The sequence below is a fragment of the Sarcophilus harrisii genome, chromosome 3 (assembly GCF_902635505.1).
Source record: "Sarcophilus harrisii chromosome 3, mSarHar1.11, whole genome shotgun sequence".
Taxonomy (NCBI): Eukaryota; Metazoa; Chordata; class Mammalia; order Dasyuromorphia; family Dasyuridae; genus Sarcophilus; species Sarcophilus harrisii.
Window position 1 is genome coordinate 163,286,040 of NC_045428.1, and position 21,282 is coordinate 163,307,321.

The window sequence follows — 21,282 nt, forward strand, 5'->3', positions numbered from 1 at the left end:
TCACAGTCTTCAATAATGGCCTACCAGTAAACCTGAAAAACAGTTATAGCAAGTGAAATTGCATTTCAACCTAGACCTTGGCATCAAATGGTTCCTCTTCCCTTTTTGTTATTCAGTGGCAGGTCAACCATTATACACATATTAAGTGGTTCCAGCCACTATGGGGCATAAAAAGATGAATAAGATAACCCCCTTGATGTTACAGACCAGTAAGAGAGAATTTGTATACAAATCTCTATAATATTGATTAGAACAAGATATGTTTATAAGAGATGCATAAAATCAAGTCCTGCATATATGCATATGTAGAGGAAGAACCTCTTATTTTTTAATGGAAATATTAGGAAAACTTTTAATTGAGGATATATGGGCCAGCTCTCAGAGTAATGTGTAGGATCTCAACTACAGAGATGACATGGAAGGCCAGACCAGGCTGAGAGACTAGCTTGAGCAAAGGCAGCAATAAACAATGTAGAACTTTTGCATTACTATAAACATTGTAGAGCTTTTGACTTTCATATTCTTCATAGAATGATTTTATTGATGCTCTCTACACTATAAACTTCCCCTCTCTTAGGTGACCTATTCAGGTTGAAAACTGCCATTTTCCTCCCTGATGCTTCAAAAGCTTTTGTGAATTTCTTTGTTTTCCAGCTGTTCACTTAAATTTATATTAGTAATTGTTATAGTTATTATGCATTAATGTTTTTAAATGACTTTAGAGACTATATGATGGTTACAGTTTTACTTCAAGTAAAAAAGTAAAATAGTAATCTTAATTACCATTGAATTTCTTAATGCTTGGAGAAGAAGGGAGGAATCTTTTTATACCTAGCCTTTTTGATTTGCTCTTGCATTCATGACTTTTTGTGGCCAGTCAGAACATTCGTTTTGTTGAAGTAAGTCTTATTCTCATTGGCTATTTAAAAATATTTCTTGTTCACACTTAAATATTAATTTAACTATTTCCCTTTGTTAGTCATTTAGGAATGTATTTCCTCCTTTTCAACACTATATCAATTAAGAAATAGGCTTTACATAATGGTTAGAATAAAGCTTTTATTTCCAAGAACTAATACAGAGAGTGGTATAAATGTCACCAATCAAGTGATTGATACCTAACTTTAAAGAGGATTGAATTTGCACACCCATTTTATTTAGCACATGTAGGTAATTCTGAGCTCAACTTATTGTAATATTTTTATCTTATTTTTCGTAATAATGAAAATGAAAGTCTTCCAGAAAATGTAATTTTCATCAGAAAAAAAGATGATAGCCTCTTTATAGTGGTCATCGTCCTCTACAAAGGACTTCCTTAGACTTGTCACAGATTTTTGTGTAAATTCCTTAACTTCACTGGACTTCAGTTTTCTGAACTATAAAAAGGAGGGATGGAGCTATGCAATCTTTACAATTCCCTCTAGCTCTAACATACTGTAATTTATAAGCTATGTTAATAAAAGTGTGATCTTACACAAAGTATAGAGTCCTTTAAACTCTATAGCAGAGCCTGGGGATTTAGTTCTTTGAGACAGGATTAAGGTAGTGAATCTGAATGCCTCTGGTCGCTGTAGAGTTTTTTTTAACAACAAATTCGAATCATTTTTTTACTTGATTAATATAGTGAAGGTACACATTATGTACTTGATATATAAAAGTAATTTATGTACAAAGATTAAAACCAGGATAGTGCCTGTCCTCAAGAATCTTGAAATCATTTTAAAAAATTCCTTCTCTATTAATTGTTAATAAAACAAATTAATTGTTGAATTATTTACATGGGTAGTTTTAAGTTTTAATTCAACTTTTTTATTAAAATCTTTACATTTAAGTGCTAAACAGTCTTATAAGTTGTTTCTTCTCTTTTCTTAAACTTTTGTACACTTGGCAGCTTCCTTCCCATCCAATCACACCATCCAGCAAACATTCAGACAGCAAACCAGTGCCACTGACTCCTGCATACCACACGCTCCCACACCCTTCACATCATGGGACTCCACATACCACAATTAATTGGGGACCTCTGGAGCCTCCTAAAACTCCCAAACCTTGGAGCCTGAGCTGCCTGAGACCTGCACCTCCTCTACGGCCTTCAGCTGCTCTCTGTTACAAAGAGGTGAGGTCCTGCTGCCACTCAAAAGAGTTAATGTAAGAAGAACAGGATCATGTTAGAAAACTGAACTTCAAATTTGGGGGTTAAATTAACTACGGCATGTTTACTCCCCAGTTTTCATATTGGCTAATTCTGAAATATTGGCAGTTTAGAATTTCTGATTTCCTTTTTTATGCAGGCTGGCTTATTCAGACTTATAAGGAAGATATTTTCTGTCCTTATACTTTTATATCTTCTTTCCACTTAATTCTTCCAGTGCCTTGGTCATTCAGTTTGGTTGAAAAGGATCCTGTCCTTATGTAGGATCCTCTTAAGTTGGATCCTGCCAAAAGCCTTGTTTTGAGAAAGGATTATTTTTATACAGAAAAGGCATCATTGACATGTGTTGTTTCTACAGTGTTCTTTAATCTTTTCTAGCTTACATAGTAAGGCATTTGGAAAATAATTTCATGTGGGCTTTCTGTATGACTGTTTCAGAGCCTGAAATTATTTTTAACTTCTAATTGGTGGTGGGAATCATTTCATTTTTGCATGTCATGCTATTGCCCTTTATAACATTTCAGTAACTTTGCAGTCCTCATATAAGATATCATTTCCTTTGATTGGTCATAACAAGAAGCTATATATAATATGAAGAGTAAAGTTTGAAAATAATGCAAAAAAAAATTTAAGTCAGACCTCTTCTGTTTCGCCTGCAAGAAAACTCATTGCCTCACTCTAGCCTCATTTACTTCTTTCCTTCTTCTGCTGCTTTGGATACCTTATACAATGCTTAGCAAAGTGAAACTCAGTATATATCCACAAAATACGTAAAATTACATTAATTTTTCATCTGCCCTAAAGTTCTGCTGTGATAAAGAGATGAAATAGTTTTCTAAAATTGTGTTGTCAAATGAACAGAACCTAAATGCTTATAACAAAAATATTTGCATCTGCAAAAGCAGATGCTGGTATGGGAAATAATGCGTGTGTTGAAACATTTTTTCCAATCATGAAGTCACGATGTGAAATTAATAGCCAGATTTGCAGAAGGAGGCACATCAGACATTCTATATATTAGGCTCGTACTTGCAATCAAGCACTAATTATTTCTGAGTACTTGCAGAAGAAAAGTGTGGCACAAGAAATAATCATTGTTAACATTTCTTTGTTTATTGCTTGATAAAAGCTGTTTTACATGTTCCCTTTACCAATTTTTGTAGATAGCGAAGAGTGCAAATCTACTAATTTTTTTATGCTTGAGCAGTAATGAAGATTGTTGTTTTTCTTCATTTTTTAAAATAAACTATTTATTTAGACTTTGTAGTCTGAAAGGAAGATGAAGTTAAAATAATCTGAGAGGTTTTACCTATAGAGATGAAAACTTGGGATATAGGTATTTTTTATTATTAGGAGTACTTATACCCTTAAGTAAATGAGAAAGATATGAGAAGCCTTTGCAAAAGATTTTTTTAAAAAATTCAAAAATGGATTTTAGATTTGGAGATTTTTAGTATTATTACATATTTGACTAGTTGCTTGTTGCCTCTAGTTTAGAGAGCAGAGTTTTATACATTCTTTTGGAATATTACCCCAGAGGCTTCAGCTGTTTCTGAGAACTTCAAGCCACTTGCTGGAAAACATATTGTTTCTATGTTTGCAATAGCTTTGGCAATATTTGGGCTTCACTTGGAAGAGTGAATTTCCAAAACAGGACATTGATTTACTCACCCAGCTAGCTTAACTCCCACACGTGGGTACAGGAATAATAATTTGTAGATTTTCAAACCTTAATCTAACAGGGGACAGGGACTAGATCTGTGATTTTGTTAGGATAATGAATTGCCCCATAAGGAAACTCCCTCTTACCAATACAGGCCAGCACCTTCTCTGCAACTTAGTCTTAGAAAGTTAGAGCACAGAGAGGTTATAAATGAGTTGTCCAGAGTCATGCTTAACCAGTATAAATCACAGGTGAGACTTGATTCCAAGTAATATTACCTTGGAGACCAGCTCTCTGTTCACTTTGCCATTTGTTCTCAGTTGTGTATATTTTTTTTAATATTGATTTTTTTTTTTGTCCCATTTATGTCATATGTTCTTTACAAGTTTTAGGTTTAAATTTTTTTTTTTTTTTTGGTAAGCCAAATGATGGCCACAAAAAATTTTTTTTTTTTTTTTTTAACAGAAAATGGGATTTCGTTTATAAAAACCCTTTTTATCTGGCTTCCCCATAATACATCTCTAAATCTTAAGTTTCAAATTCTAATTTTTTGGATTGATGCACCATTTGTAATTTAAAATATGTGGCACTTGACTTAGAAATATATATACAAACACAAAACCAGTGTTTGATAAAAGCTCTGATGTTTGAAACTTCATCCCTCGTTGGTCTTTGTCCTGCTCATTCACTTTTTCACTTTCTTGTGCACTTTTTTTAGAGGATGTCTTGTATTCTGAAGGTAAGGGGTGGACTGGTGCATTTCTTTGACTGAAATTAGCATGTCTATGCGTAGAGCAGCCCATGCTGTATCTCTGTTGCTATATTCCTTTGCTATAGGTCTTTCCTTTAAAAAACAGATTAACTGCCCTCCTATTCCCCTGTCCTCTTTTGTGGTTTAAAGTGCTTTCTTCAGTAAATCATTATCATTATGTCAACTGACTTTCCTCTCAAAATCACTGCCCTGAACCCCTACCCATTTTTGGTTAGATATCTCAGATGGATTTACTCCTCCAATTTTAATAGTTTCCTCTACATAGGTATATGTGAGAATGTGAGTATGTATGTATGTATGTACGTACATATATATGTGTGTGTCCTTATTGTGCCATCTGCCATTTTTCCTTCCTTTTCAACCTCTGCCAGCCTGCCTGCACGCTTGCAGCAGCTTTGCTGAATATTGTTATAATATTAATGGGATATCCAAGTAACATAACAAATGTCTGCTTTTCCTAGAGCCAATGGAGAAATAGCAACCAATTTGGCTAAAACTGAAAGTGGCTTATTAATTCTAAATTAATGTCCAGCAGCTGGCAAATTAAAAAAAAAATAAAGAAAAAAAAGATAAAGCTCATAACAATGGCTGTAATGTCATAAGATTTCACACTTAACAACCTCAACTGATATACCAATCAAAAGTTTCATGTTTTGAGGATTTTGAGCAAAACGGGTTTCTTAACATTCTTTTCTTTAGGATCTCAGTAAGAGCCCTAAGACCATGAAAAAACTGCTACCCAAGCGCAAACCAGAACGGAAACCATCTGATGAGGAGTTTGCATTGAGGAAAAGTAAGTAAAACTAAATGAGGGTATAGATACCTTCATTAATAGGTCAGAAAGGTGAAGTAAGATTATTTTTCAAAGTGTCAAGTAGAAATCAGGAGTTTCATGTGTTGGTATTTTTGTCCTGGGGTTCAGAAAGTAAGCAAAATTTCATAAATCTTTAATACCTGGAGAAATATGAATATTGCTTAAACTGGTTACAATGATTGAAACAGACTAACTTCATTTTTTCTCCAAAACAGCAGCAAAAGATATTTATCATAAGTGGAAAAAAAATTGCTAAATGTCAGGTTAGTTTGGACTCCTCTGATAAATGAAGTGGTCTGTTTCTGGGATTCCTTCTGTAAGGTATCTCAAAACAGCAGTAGGTATTGGCTACCTCTGCCTTCTTTGGAAGTTGTAGTCTAACATAAATTAAATCTTAGTTTGGAGTGAGGGTTGTGGAGGCCACACAGCTACTTGAGCATGAGAACTTTGACCATAGTAAATGGTGTTTCATTTAAGAATAATACAAAAAACAATTAAATTCAGCAAATTTGTAAAATACCTATAAAAGTCTCTGTTCTAGTTACCTGAGATAGAAACTTATGGTTAAGTTTAATAGCAACTAATTTATTAGAAAATGATTAAATGCAGAAGAGGAAAATGCATTTAGATACTCAAAAAGGAGATCACTGTTGTAAATGAGTTTCAAGAAATTGTAGCATATGAGCTGTATCTTGAAGGAATTTTTAAAAATCTAAATTTTATAACCACTGTCAATTGAGTTTCAAGAAATTGTAGCATATGAGCTGTATCTTGAAGAAATTTTTAAAAATCTAAATTTTATAACCACTGTCAATTTTTTCCCCAATACTTAAGAAAATCTGTGATTTTTACTGATTCAGGTAACACCATCAAGTAGTATAAATCTTAACTCATTTTTAAAACCAGTGTAATTCTTATCCATATACTCATATATATTGAGAACATTATGTAAGATTCTATTAGATTTAATTTTAGACATAAATGTAAAAGTCAGGAAGAGACAAGTAACCTCTCAGTGACCAGGGCAACTCTCTAAATTGCAGAATACGTGCTGCTCTGCATTGGTGAAAGGAATTTTTTTTCTTTAAGCACTCCCTATACTAGTATAATCACAAGTCCAATAAAATAAACAATGATTTACCAAAGATCAAGATGTTTTGTCCAAATACAATTCATCTGAAAAAGATTTGGAGTTTTAATGAACAAGTTTAGTTCAAGTCAGAAGTGTGAAATGATAGCTAAGAAAGATATCAAAATCTTTGGCTTCATTAAGAAAGGCATATTACCCAGATCTTATGAAGTTTGGAAGATGAAATTAATAATAGTGAAAGTCAGTAGTCCTTAACTTTCCTGCCGTAAACAGTGAGAAATTTTTAGAATCTGTCCCAATATTGACGATCTTCATCAAACTATATCTTGCCTCCATGATAGCTTTGTGATTTTGGTCTCAATGGCTCATTATTTAATTCTTCCACTTGTTTTGTGGGCTTATAGTTTGCCCTATCATTTTATCACTTTTATTTTTCCTGATCCTGAAAAATCCTAGAATTTTCCCAACAGACCTTTCCCTCAAATTTGTGGGCTTTTTCCTAGGTGAATATTTTTTTAAATAATAGAATACTATATTCATTCAATTTCTTTCTATTTGGTTTCTGTTCATTCATTCATTCTATATTCTAAAATCATAAATCACTTCTCTTTTAAGTCTAAAGTTTCTAGAAGGTAATATTTACTTGCATATTTACCATGCACCTTACATCTTCAGGTAATGCCTTTAAGTAAACTCAGCCATTGATATGAACATCTAGCCTATAGTTTATTTTGCCCAAAAACCTTTATTTATTCCTTTGTTAAAAAAAAAATTAACAAAGCAGAATGTAACATAGTCTGAGCAAAGTTTAATAAGCAGATAGTGTGGGAAACTAGAATCACGTTTTATTCTCAGTCCCATGCTTACTTATCAAGTGATTATAGTCAGGTAATATGTCATTTCTACTTTTTTTCTTGTCTCTGTCTCCTCAGGATTACTCTGCATTCCTGTTTTTCTTTCTTGGTTAAACCTACTACATATTGAAGTGTTTGGCTTAGCAGCTGAATCCGGATGAATTTTTTTCTTTCCTCTTTTTAGTTTAAAGCCTGCTTAATTTATTGAGTCATATTTCTTCTCAAAAAATTCCCAAATGATTAAGCAAGTTTTTAGGTTTAAGTTTTGGTTTGGTTTTAGGTCACTAAAAATAATTTTGTACTACACTAGGGATTCCTAACTATTTTTTGTTGGAAGACCTTTTTTTTTTTAATGTTAAGGTTTTAATGAACTCACATGTTTAAGTGTGCATTGATGGAAACATATGTATATGGTGGGGAGGATTCTGGGAAGATATTAGAGTAAATTAGTAAATTTTAATCTCTCCAGATTTCTTCCACAAATAGAACAAATTTGCACCTCAAGGGTAAGATAGACAAGTAAAAAATCAAGAAGACTTGGGCAGAACAGGAGTCTTCCAGATTCCACCTAAGAACATCTGAAGAAGGACCCTAGGTGGGGGATTAACCTGTGTGAAGTGCTGCAAACACCTCTAGTCTAACTCCACAGAAACTTCAAGTGGGGAGTCCTGGGGCTGGCTGGAGCCTCAGCAGAAACCACAGAAAGTTTCACCTCCTGGATAAGTGTGGAGTTGGGTCTGTATCTAGAAAGACTGAGGGAGCCTCAGTTGATCAGGAATGCCAGACCCAGCTGTGCTGCAGAGATGTGGTTCCACCTGAAAAGGAACTAACACCGAATGAGTGCAGAAGCAGTGAGGCAGGAACATTGCTGGCTGTGGGCATTTACTGGAGAGAGTGGCGCTCTTGGATTGGAGTTCTAGATCAGAGAGGAGAACTCAAGTGAAGCTAGAGTCATCATTTCACCATCCCACCATCCCACTATTTAGAGGTGCTTACATTAATATCTCTTATTAAATAAAAAATGAATTGGCAAAGAAAAAAGAACCTAACCATAGAAACTTACTGTGGGAACAAGGAAGATAGTGTTCATCGTCAGAGGAGGAGACTGAAATTAAAAAACAAAACAAAACAAAAAAAAAAAACTTCTATCCCAAATAACATTAAATGGCTCATAGTCCAGAGAAAATTTATAGAACTCAAAAAAGAATTTAAAAATTACGTTAACCAACTAGAAAAGTAGACAGAGTCTCACAGATGAAAATAACTCTTTGAAAATTTGATTTGGGCAAGGGGAAGCCAGTGAAGCCAAGAGAGATCAAAAAATAATAAAATAGACTCTAAAGAATGAAAAAATAAAACAAAATGTGAAACATTAGAAAAACGACAGATGTGGAGATAAAGAAGAAAAAATATAAGAATAATTGGAATGCCTGAAAGTTGGACCAAAAAAAAAGAACCTTGAGACAATAATGCAAGAAATAGTCCAAGAAAATTGTCCTGAAATGATAGAACATGAGGGAAAAGGAGAAAGCAGAAACAAGATCCTTTGTGGAAAACATATAGGAATGTTATTACCACGTTTTGAAACCCCACAGATCAAAGATCTTGCAAAAGAAACAACAACAACAACAACATCAAAAAACAATTCAAATAAACTGTTGCTGCAATTAGAATTGTACAGGACTTAACAGTAGCCACAAAATCTAACCAACAATCAAAAGAACTAGGCCTGTGGCCAAAAATATCATATTCAACAATATTATCTATAATATTGAATGAGGAAAAAAAATGGACATTCAGTGAACTTAGCAGATTTTCAGGACTTTCTATCAATCAAACCTGAACTTAATAGAAAGGTTAACATGTAAGAGCCAGTCAGTACCAAAGATGAATTTCAAGAAAGTCAGCATAGACAAATTGTTTTGTTTTGTTTTGTTTTTAAATGGGAAATGTATACCATATCTTTAAGATTGACATCAACAATAGGGTAGCTCAAAAGAAAGATTGGGGCAGAATTAAGGTAAAAATAGTAATTAAGTTATACAAATGAGGTGCAGAGCAAGATTGGAGGCATTAGAGGAGGGAGGACAGCTCATAGTTCTGAAAACCTATTCACATCAGGAATGAGTTAAATAGATATTATATACTGTAAAGGGTATAGCATTGTCCAAAAAATATAAAGAAATAAGGGAGAAGGGGCGGGGGGGAGGGAGAAGCAGGAAGCAGCTGGTGAGGGAAGAAGACCAGGGCAGGATCCATGGGTGGGGGAAGTTATCCAATAACAAGCCAAGTTAAGGAGCACAGAGTCAGCAAGGATAGGAAAAGAGTGTGTGTGTGTGTGTGTGTGTGTGTGTGTGTGTGTGTGTGTCTTTGTCTTTATATGTATGCATAAATATATCCTTTCTTTATTATAGCCTGCTTGGGGGTGGTGGGATGAAAAGGAGAAAAAAGAATAAAGTAAAAAAAAAAATTTTTTTTAATGCAGCAGAGAACAAAAGAACAATTTACATGAAGTAAAGATGGACATTGATAAATATATTTTCTTCTACTTATATCTTTATCTAGCTATACTTTATTGAATTGTTAATCTGCTATATACTTTAAATCCTCCCTGATATTCTCCTGGGCACATGACAGTGTTTTTTTTTTTTTTTTTGGTTTTGTTTTGTTTTTTTTTGTTTGTTTTTTTTGGTTATTTGTTTGTTTTGTTTTGTATTCCTTTTTTTTTCTTGTTTTTTTAAATAAAAAATTAAAAAATATATAGAGTGACAAAAGCTATTATGAATTTAATGCTGATTTTAAATAAGTTTGTATTTTGTTAATCACAAAATTTGCATACATTAAAAAATCTGTTCAAGAACTTTAGTTTACAAAAAGATATCTTTGCTTAAATGGCAATACATTATATACTTGTTAGTTTTGCCCCTTTGTTAGGAATCTCATGGTGGCCTAGGAATCCTTGTTTTCCACCTTAGGTACCTATTAAATGGAAAGAAGCATTTACAATAGTAATATGATTATAACAGTATACTAGGATTGGCCCAGGCATATTATGAAGTAGAAATAGTTTGTTGTTTTCATCTTCCCATCTACATTGCCTTACTAGATTCGAAAGCAGATAGACTTTCTACTTTGTCTCTTTCCTTACATCCATCTCTCAGTCTACTTTGGACTTAAGGTGATAACTGGTATGATAAACTCTTGTGCTAAATGTGATAATAAGAAATCTGCTTCCAGTTATCATGTAACATTTTAAACTTTGATCTTTTGGAAACAAGACTGCCATTTTTGACTGTGTCATTTCTCTATTATTTATTTTACATTTTACATTCACACACAATTATTATAACGTGTTCTATTATTCTAGAGTATCACTTGTGCTATATAGGTACATTGTACATTAAAAAGCACTGTGTAAGAAATCAAAAAAAGATACTATTTTGATATCCTTTGGCACTGCAGTCTCTTAATCTCTGAGCCTTTATCTGTTTTGGACTACCTTTCTTACAAGTTTGTTGTACGGAAAATATTTTGTAGAATGTAAAACACCACATGAGAGTTGTTTCTATAAACCTATTTTGTTCACTCTTCTTTAAATTGTAAAAAGTTGTAAGATATTGAATCATCCGGCACATACTCACAGGAGAACACCTAAATATAATTCATTAAAAAACAAACAAACAAAAAACAAAACGAACAAACAAAAAAAACCTCTCCAACTCTGTCTGGATATAGACTATTTGAGATCATGGTTTGCAGATCCTTAACTACAGTAGTGCAGTATCATTACAACAGGTCAAATGCACCCTCTCTGGAACTATATGATCTACTCTAATATGATCACCAAAATTCGTTGGCTTGCCCAGATAGTTCAATAGATCTCTCTGTGTTTCTCTTTCCCCTCTCCCCTTTCTTCCCTCCTCTCTCTGCCTCCTACCTTCTCGCTCTCCCTCCTCAATTATGGTAGTTATTTATTTGAGAAATCAAACTATAGGCTAGATGTGTAGGTATTAGAATTTTAGAACTGAAAGGGATCTTAGACATTTTCTCTTCAACTTAAAAAAAAAAAAAAGGAAAAAAACAGTTTAAAGAGCTAAGGTAGCACATACCTTATTGGTTCTGGCATAATAGTTTGTTATCTTCTGAATTCCAATCCATTCCCCCCCTCCACTATACCATACAGCTTCTTTTGGGTTAAAAATTGGTACTATTACATAGGGAATTGATTTTTATTGTTGCCACACACATTGTATTGAGTTATTTCAAAGTAAGGACATATGCAGTCTTTAATACTTGGCTACCTTTAGGAGTATATAGAGTAGATCCAGCATTAACATTTCTAAGAATTTCATTGTCATCCCTTTCAACTTAAGTTTCTTTACCTAGAAGGAGTATAGCTAGATGAGTTAACTAAATAGACAGAATGTTACTTAATTAAACAGGTAACTTTGTCGCTTTAGAGTTTGAAAGGCAGGATTGCTTTCAGATGTCTCAGATAAAATAGAAAAGTTTCCAGTCTACCATCCCTGCTACTATTACATGTTGCTTTCAGATGTCTCAAGTTAAACAGAAAAGTTTCTAGTCTATGATCCATGCTACTATTACATAATATAAAACCTTACACTTGTAGACTTGAAATGAACTTCAGAGTATATCAATTCCAATGCCATTATAAATAAGAAACATTCCACATGTGTTTTTACAAAAAGTTTGACAATGGGATAAGGATTTTATCTACTCAGGCAGCCTGTTTGGCTTTTGGAGGCTTCAAATTATTAAATTTCTTTTTTTATATTGAAACAAAATATACCTTCCCCTTCCCCTCCTCTCCCTCCCCCCCCACCCCGCGCCAATCCTATTTCTGAGACTAAATAATGCCTTTCATAATAATCCTTAATAAATATAGTCTGAACTATCCTGGAAAAGAATTTGAATTATGCAAGGAAATTTACTAAATTGTGATTTAGAATCAAAGGTTATTCAGAGAAACATCAAACTTGGAAGAAATGATGCAGAGGGAAGTAAACAAATCCAGAAAAACAGCACATAAAATAAATCCTATAAAGGTAAAGAACACTAAAAGTAAAACAAACCTTCGGTCTTAACCTTGGAAAAGAAATAAGGAAATGAATTTCTATTCTTTGACTGGAGACACATACTATCATGTGTATGGAATGTTTCAGTGGGATTGCTACATATTTTTTTCTTTATTAATGGGAAATAAGAAATTAGCATATATTTGAAAATTACTGAAGTGAAAAAGAAAGGCATTGATAAAATGTAAAAAATGAAAATATGAGAAGTACAGTTATTTTGGAGTTTTAACAATATAGTAAAGAAAGAAATAGTGTTGGCTTAAGTCCTTCACAATTTTCTCTTTATTTTTCTCTTAAAGCTGAATTTGTAAAACTATCCTCAAATTTGAAGCACCTATTGGGTTAAGTAGGTTTTACAAGGAATTGAATGGGAAGGTTATAAAAATTATGTAGAAACCTGAATAAAACTGTATGCTGCTGAATACAGTTATGTGAGATCCAAGTGTTTTCTGAATTATATCTTTTTTCATCTTTCTCTTTGTTATGCTCTCAAGCCATTTAACAAGCTTTTCAAGTTTCCAAGTGACATCATTCAGTCTTGTGGATAATTATCTCTGATAAGTAATATTTTTCCTATTTAAAAAATGGGAGACTGTGAAAATTTTCTGGATATATATTGTGAAATTAAGTATCATTCGATCTTGATTTTCTCAGTTCACAAAAGCATGGCATGCTTGTTTGGTAATTTGCTTCAGGAATGACATTTTAAACCCTTTTCATATTAGCCCTTTAACTCATGATTTATTTTCTAGAAATTATAGTTTGCCTCATGCAGTTCTTATTACTCTCAGATATTAATGAGGTTGAACTAGTATGCAGATATATATATCTTTTTAAGTTAAGTCATCACACTTCACATGTTTACCTGAGTATTTCAGTGAAAGAGGTAAATCTTTTAAATTGTAATCTAAAATGTTTTATTAAATATAGTAACAATGAGCCATAGCAAACAGTGCCATATTATTTGATGTGTGATGTCTTAAGAATGAAGTAATGGGGAGGCAATGTAATGAGATGGAAATCCCCCTGCATTAGAATCATTTGCCCTTAGTCATTTAGCTTCTTCTGTAAAATGATAGAATTGGATTATATAACTTTAATTTAAGATCTTTCTCACTGCTAACATTGACCAAGGCAATGGACAATAGAAAAATTAGTGACTCAGTTCAGATTCCTCTTTACTACCTTGCACAAGTCATTTAATCTATTTCCTGATCTGTAAAATAAGGTCTGAAATCTCTTCCAATTATCGCACTATGATCTTATGAACTCTTTAATTTATATTAATTCTGAGAGCTGTAGAATTATGGAATATCTTAATTAGAAAAGATCATAGAATTAAACTGATCTTATTCCCTTCTTATAAAGATAAGAGAATTCAGGTAAATTCCAGGTAGGTTAAGCGATTTGTTAATAAGTTCATAGGATTTATTTAGAACTTAGATTTTAGTTCTTTATCCCTTTCTTCTCTTTATCCAAAAGGCTTTTAGGTACTTAAGAGATCATGAGATCTATCTTCTATAGAAGATGACAAAAAAGGGCCATCTTTTATAAGATCTCAAGCCTTGGTGTGCTTAATATTGACAAGGTATATAAAATGAAGTGATTGTTGTAATTAAATCTTGGGCATCTGTTAATATTTCTTCAAAGCCTTCTCTTATGCCCATAATGCTGCTGAAATGTAAAAGCTCTCAGTCAGTTAAGAATCTCTAACCAAATTATAATAATTTGTAATCTAAAACCACTTGGTTTTGTATAATCTGAACAGGTCACAACCTCATTGTGGGAATGAAGATCAAATTTTCTTTTGACTAGAATTGAAAGTTTGTGTCATTTGGTACCCTAGTCAGAGTTTGAAAATGGAGAGCCATGTACATGATGAGTGTACACATAAACATATTTTCACACATGTGATTTGACCTTTCTCACAAGTTCCTATGTATTAGGTACATTGGTATTTTCCTGCCTTAGAATGTATTAATGTATTAAAAGTGACATTTAAGTTTCCCTTGCCACATACTTTTCCTATCCTCTTGATTTTCTAAGCAACCACAATAACCCCGTTATGGTCCTCAATGAATTTTTCATCAGGGATTTTACTTAATAATGTTACAATAATGATACATTGAAGTTTTTCTTTAAAGAAATTAATGGATGAGGATAAATACATGATCTTCTAGAAAATATCCTGCTATAACCTTCATTGCTAGTTTTTCTATAGAGTGGCTACCAGTGAATTTTGATCATGACTAATTATTATTAGTCATCATGCAAATGAAAAGCAGTGGCATCATATAATTTTTTCCTTCAATTTCTTTTTCTTTACTTATTTACTGCATTTCCCCAGTTACATTCAAAACAATTTTTTTTTACATTTGTTTTAAAAATTTTTGAGTCCTCAGTTCTCTCCCTTATTCCCACCTACAATTAAGAATCTACATGTAAAGTTATGCAAAGCATTTCCATAAAAGTCAAGTTGTGGGGGGGGGGGGGGGGGGGGGGGGGGGGGGGGAAGGATCGCCAATCCTAATGAAAATAAAAACCCTCAAGAACAATTAACTTAAAAACAAAGAAGAGAGAGAAAGAGAATGCTTCTGTCTATATTCAACCACAATCAGTTCTTTTTGTGGGTATGGATAGGATTTTTCATCATAAGTCCTTCCGAAGAGTCATAGATGATTGAACTACTGAAAATAGCAAAATCATTTACAGCTGGTCAAACCAGAATGCTGTTATTACTTTCCATATGGTACATTTCACTTTGCTTGAGTTCATGAAGAACTTTTCAGGTTTGTTTGTTTGATTTTTCTGAGTATCCTGCCCATCCTTTGTCATAAAACAATAATATGCCATCACAAACACATACCACAATTGATTGAGCAATTGGCTTCCCCAATTGATGGGCATCCCCTCAATTTCCAATTTTTTTTTTTTTTGCCCTGAGAAGAGAGCTACTACATCATGTAATTTAAAAAAAATTTTTTTTGAACTTCCATATCCTTTGTGTGATTTCATTTTAATAAATTTCATTTTAATATTTTCAAAATTCTTAGATTTCACAGTATTTCAGAACAAAGTAATAAACCTCCATTGTTAAGCTGACTGAGGAAAGCTGTCCAATTTCTGCCATTGGCACACTGTGCCATATCTATAGCACAGTTCATAAATATGACTTCCTATTCAGGGCATTAACCTAATATTATCTTTATTATTGTCTTTCTAATTATACTTTCTCTGGATTAGGGAACATAACTGAAAGTCAGTAAGCATTTATTAGCATCTGATGCGTACCAGACACATGCATGCATATATATATGTGTGTGTGTGTGTGTGTGTGTGTGTATATATATATATATATATATATATATATATGTATGTACACACATGCATATATTATATATATGTGACAAGATGTTAAAATGTTTGATTGACAGGCCTTGGCAGCAGATTGAATATGGAAAATAAGAAAGTGAGGAGTCAAGGATAACATGTTGATTGTGAACCAGGAAGAGAGGATAGTGGTATTCTTGATGGTAGGAGGGAAGTTTGGAGTGGGAAATATAATGAATTTAGTTTGGGTTGGTAAGTTAAAATATCTACAGGATACCCTGTTTAGTATCTCCAGTAGGCATTTGAAGATGTGAATCTGGGTCTTAGGAGCTAAATTATAGCTGGATAGGTAGATTTGAAAATCTTGAGCATAATGCTGGTTGAATCCATAGGAAATGATGAGATCACTCAGGAAAATAGTATTAGAGAAAACAAATTCCAATGGAATATTCATATATAGCAGGAGTGATAAAGATTAAGATCTAACAAAGAAGACTGAGAAGGAGCAGTGATCGGTAGTAGGAAAACCTGGAAAGTATAACGTTCTGAAAACTTAGAGAGAATACCAAAGAAAAGGGACTGATTGACAATGTTAGAGGCTGCAGAGAGCCCAAAGGATGAAGATCGAGAAAAACTTTAGATTTAGCAACTCAGAGATTGTTGGTAACTTTGGAGAGAACAGTTTTGATTGAATGAAAGGATTGGAAGCTAGACTATAGAAAGTCGAAAGGAAAAGAAGTGCAGATGTTTACAAAGAAAGCACCTATTCTAGATGACCTTCTTAAGGAGTTTAGCCTCAAAAGGGATGTGAGAGGGTGATGAATCTGGCAAGAATGAATGGATTATATGAGGGCTTTTTGAGGAAGTGGATTTGGGCATGTTTATAGGCAATATGGAAGCAGCCAGTAGACAGAGAAATTGAGAAGTGAGAGAAAGGATTATAGAGGAGGTAATCTGCTGGGGAAAATAGGCTTGTGTGAGATAACTTGTGCAATTAGAAGGCTTAGCTTTTGCAAGAAGGGCTACCTCTTCATGTGATTTGCTTAGCATCAGTGTTTAGCACTGTCCCTGGCACATAATAGACATGAAATAAATGTTGGTTGATGTGATGTGATGTTGTAGGAGGAGATAATAATAGAAAGCATCTGTGTAATATGAGATAGGGACAAAAGGGAGATCTTGACAGATGACCCCCCCCCTTTTTTTTTTCAATTGATGAGATAAGATCTTTTTGCACCTTGGAGAGTAGGACATAGGGAGAGTCATGACAAATTTGAGAAGGGATAAAAAGGCTTGGAAGAACTGCTCTGATAAATGAAATAATAATTTGACTAAGGAAGTATAAAAGGATTGACTTGAAGCAGTGAGAACTTAGTTGAAGTTATGAAACATAAATTTTTGTGGACCTAGTCTGCATGATTTTGTGAGTTTTCTCCAGCTTCATTCATCAGCATGGAGGAGCAGAGGCAACAAGTAATGGGAATGATCAAAAGCCAGACCTTGGTAGAGCAAGATTGGTGATGCGATAAGTGAAACAAGGGATTCATCAAATGAGAACATTATGGAGTTGAACTGCTTTTGTCAGAGGACAGTATTGCTAGAACAGACATGATGGTCTAGAAACCACTGAGAAGTCAGGAGATTGATTGGAGTTTTATAGTGTGGACAAAAGACAAGGGTTGTGGTAGCAAGGCAAGAGGGAGAAGTGAAATGACAATAGATTGTGATCAGATAGAGGAATTTCAGAAATCATTAATATAGAAGTGGAATATTTGTGGGTGTTGGCAAGATTAAAAATATGAACATTCTTATGCATGGTTTAGGTAACATGAAGGAATAGACCAAGGAGAAATAAATAAGCTTGAAGAACTATGAGGTTAAGAGGTAGCTGAGCACAATCACTCACATATGTGCCAGGGCCTCTTGAACATGTGAAACCCTAAATCTTGTAAGGATCTCAAATTTAACATATGTAAAATAGTTCTTATCTTCCCCTTCTAAGACCTTCCACCTTCTGAATTTCAGTATCATTGTTGAGTGTACCATGGTTCTCCTATAGTCCCTTAGCTGTACAACCTCAGCTTATTTACATTTTACTTTCATTTCATCAATTCATGGTCAAATATTGTTTTTGCTTTCACAACATTTCCACTCCTTTCTATTCATAAAGCCATAATTCTTGTTCCGGCCTAAATAAACTTTCCTGAACAACTGCAATAGTTTTCTAACTGGTGTTCCTGTCTCAGATCTTTACGGCTCTAATTTATTCTACTGTCAGGATGACTTTTCTAAAGTGTGGGTCTGATCTTGTCAGTTGTCCCTGCTCCATGAGTTCAAGGCTCCTGCCATTTATCTCTAGGATCAAGTATAATAAGCTACTGGGTTTAACATGGAAAACTCTTCACCTAACCTGCTCCTTTCTTTCCTTTGTGGTCTCTCATATTTCCTTTCCATGTAGTCTACATGTAGTGACATTGGCCTATTTGGCGTTCTTAAAACATAGCACTCAATTTCCTTTGCACTGACAGTTCTTTATCTTTTGACTGTTTTGCCCCCTTACCTATACTCCTAGATTCCTTCAAAATTCACCTCATATCCCAGAAAAGAAGCCTTTCCTGCCCCTTTCTGTTATTCTTCAGTTGCTTATGCCATTTCCTTTCAGATGACTTTATATTTGTAGTATATATCTTGTAAATACTAACATAATTTTATTTTACATGTTATCTCCTGCATTAGAATGTATATTCCTTGATGGCAGGTATTCTACTTTGTCTTGTTTTGGTTTTTGCCTTTCTTTGTATCCTGACTGTTTATCCCAGTATATGGCATATATTGAACATTTAATAAATATTTATTTACTGAGAAACTTGTTTTTTATTGGGGAAGATAAGTATGTGCCTTGATTTCAAAGCCCTCTGACTGGACCTTAAACTGTCTGAAGAAGTTAAAAAACAAGAGGTATTGAAGGATTTTAACTCTTTTTCTTCTATATCTTTAATATCATTAACTTACCATTAGCTGTAGTAAAGTAAGTTCTCTATGATCACTGGATTTTACTCTCAGGGATTATTATGAAATTTATTTGAGTGACAGCATCTAATGACCTTCATAATCCAAGATGAAACGGCAGTGTTTCAGAGAACTCTAATAAGGTGTTCCTGTATCTTAATGGAAAGTTCTTTAGCTTATGAGTTGATAGCACTTTAAATATACTTTTTTTTTTTTTTGCAGAGGCAATTGGGGTTAAGTGACTTGCCCAAGGTCACACAGCTAAGAAGTATTAAGTGTCTGAGACCAGATTTGAACTCAGGTTGTCTTGACTTCAGGGCTGGCACTCTATTCATTGCACCACCTAGCTGACCCTAAATATACGTCTTAATGATTTTTGGTTCACAGATGTCCTATTCTTTTGCTATGATTATTTATTAAAATATAACATTGTAATTATGTAAATGTAATTTTAAAACTCTTTGGAAAAAATACTAAGGGGGAAGTAAATTTTCTTAGATATTCTTCTTTGATGCTGAATTATACTGACTTCATATTTTCAGAATGTATTCAACAGGTTATTGTATTTAACTGTTGGAAAGCTCTGAAGTCACCGACTTCTTTAAAAGTATTAAATGAAAAATAATTTAATTTGAAGAAATTCCTGCTGTCTCATTGAGACAATATTCAAGTTGAATTGCACAGGAAAAGCGCTGGACAGAATATCATCAGGAATTGTATGGCTAGAAAATAAGGTGGACCAGTTACAAAGCAAGCAAGCAAGAAAACTGATAGTTATCCCATATAGTCATATTGTCCAGAAAATGTCAAAAAGCTCTGGAGAGACTCATGGTACATTGAGTGAAATCCTTATGGCAGATTCACAGAAGGACATGGACAAAAATCACCAGGATCCATCAAAACATTAAATATTTCCTAAATTGATGTGAAATTTTGCTCTTTTGTTAATAGGTACAGCTGCCTTGGAAGAAGATGCCCAGATTCTTAAAGTTATTGAAGCATATTGCACAAGTGCCAAAACCCGCCAAACACTCAATTCAAGTAAGTTTAATATGAGTTATGTTGACTTGGTACTTGGACATGTTTAGTACTAGAGCATGATGTTCAATATTGGAGGCAGAGCAGCCACCAAAAGTAATCAGTGACCACTGATCATATGTCTGAATTGATTTTGGTCTTTGGAGCTTGGATGGTTTTGTATATAAAATGAAGATCCCACACTAACATCTTAAAAATATTTAAAGGGATCTTAGTTATCTGTAATAGAAGAACATGGTGTGACTTACTGCATAAGCCTTTATTTAGAAAGTATTTCATTCTTAAGAAAATATACTAGAAAATAGTAAAAAGGGGAAAACTGGGGAAAACACTAATATCATATCTCAGTCATGTGAACTGGTGGCAAGTCGAAATCTTTGAACAATTTTTCACTGAAAGGAATTGCTGACTGCTAATTAGAATGAAAATAAAGTCACTTGAGTTTTAAAAAAAAGTTTGTGTAGTAACAATATTTTAAGGTTTACAAAGTATGTTTCACTTTAATTTGTAAGGTAATTGGTTAGAAAAAGTTCTTTATTAGATGCCAGTATCACTTTAGTTGACTTACATATTGTTGTCTAGATGCTATTATCTCAAGATGCCTTTTACAGACAGTGGCAGAGTTAAGGAAGTTTTTCTACTTTTCTCTTCCACAGTGAGAGTGGAAAATATAGTACAGGTAGATTATAGTACATTATTTTTCTTTAGAAAATGGTCTCATTTTATTCCTGGTTTTACTATTTGGCTGAGGCTAAACCAGGAGTAGTTATATTGAACCTAGTTCTCCTATTCTGGCTTTGCAGTGTGCGATAATAATGTGCCCTATTAGCTGGATAAAAGACAAAGTCCTATTTTTAGAGAAGTCCAGATTGTCCTTTCTGCTACCCACAGAAAGGACAAACAGTTTTATAATACCTTGACATTCAGTTTTTGGTTTGAAGAATTATGCTTAATGCATTTTAGAATCTTCCCTGAATAATTTTGTGATGTTCTTTAAGTTGTGTGTTTGTGTGTTTGTTTTTAATTCTACTTAACTCAATACATAACTACTGAGCATCTAATATGCAAATTAATGCTAGCGCTTAACATTGCCTGTTATTTTTAAAAACTAGCTGTTGCATTCTTATACTTTTTAAAACTTGAATCTTTTTTTTTTTTAACTGCATCTTGACAAAAAATTAGAAAAGATCCTTAGAAAACCTGAAAGTCTATGAAAGAGAATTTTAGGTTCAAGATCAGGTTTCATGTTTATAATTCTACAGTAGACTTATGTCTACTTTATGTGGACTTTCGGAGTATTTCACAACGATAATGTGAGGATTAGATTGATCTGGTTGATTTATCAATGTGTTTAATAATTCTTTTTTGAGTTTTTGCTACCTTGGTTTTATCTTTTACTGAGAATCCTTTGAAAACCACATTATTCAGCTTATACCATTTTTTTTCCATATGATCCAAAGTAAA

General features: G+C 33.5%; 1 protein-coding gene and 1 long non-coding RNA gene across 6 annotated transcripts in view; one reads left to right on the top strand and one right to left on the bottom strand.

Annotated features, from left to right (window-relative positions):
• The window catches only part of ARHGEF7 (Rho guanine nucleotide exchange factor 7), a 319,978-nt gene that overhangs the window by 279,137 nt on the left and 19,559 nt on the right, over positions 1 to 21,282 (top strand). For 2 of the 5 annotated variants that reach the window (XM_031958722.1, XM_031958725.1), the window contains exons 16-19: positions 1,892 to 2,116; positions 4,534 to 4,554; positions 5,287 to 5,380; positions 19,732 to 19,821. In XM_031958722.1, the coding sequence (XP_031814582.1) occupies positions 1,892 to 2,116; positions 4,534 to 4,554; positions 5,287 to 5,380; positions 19,732 to 19,821 (430 nt within the window). The remainder of the gene's footprint in view (positions 1 to 1,891; positions 2,117 to 4,533; positions 4,555 to 5,286; positions 5,381 to 19,731; positions 19,822 to 21,282) is intronic. The other 3 variants (XM_031958724.1, XM_031958726.1, XM_031958727.1) reach the window with 2 other exon arrangements.
• The window catches only part of LOC116422282, a 108,683-nt gene that overhangs the window by 84,554 nt on the left and 2,847 nt on the right, over positions 1 to 21,282 (bottom strand). The gene's annotated exons all lie outside the window — the stretch shown is intronic.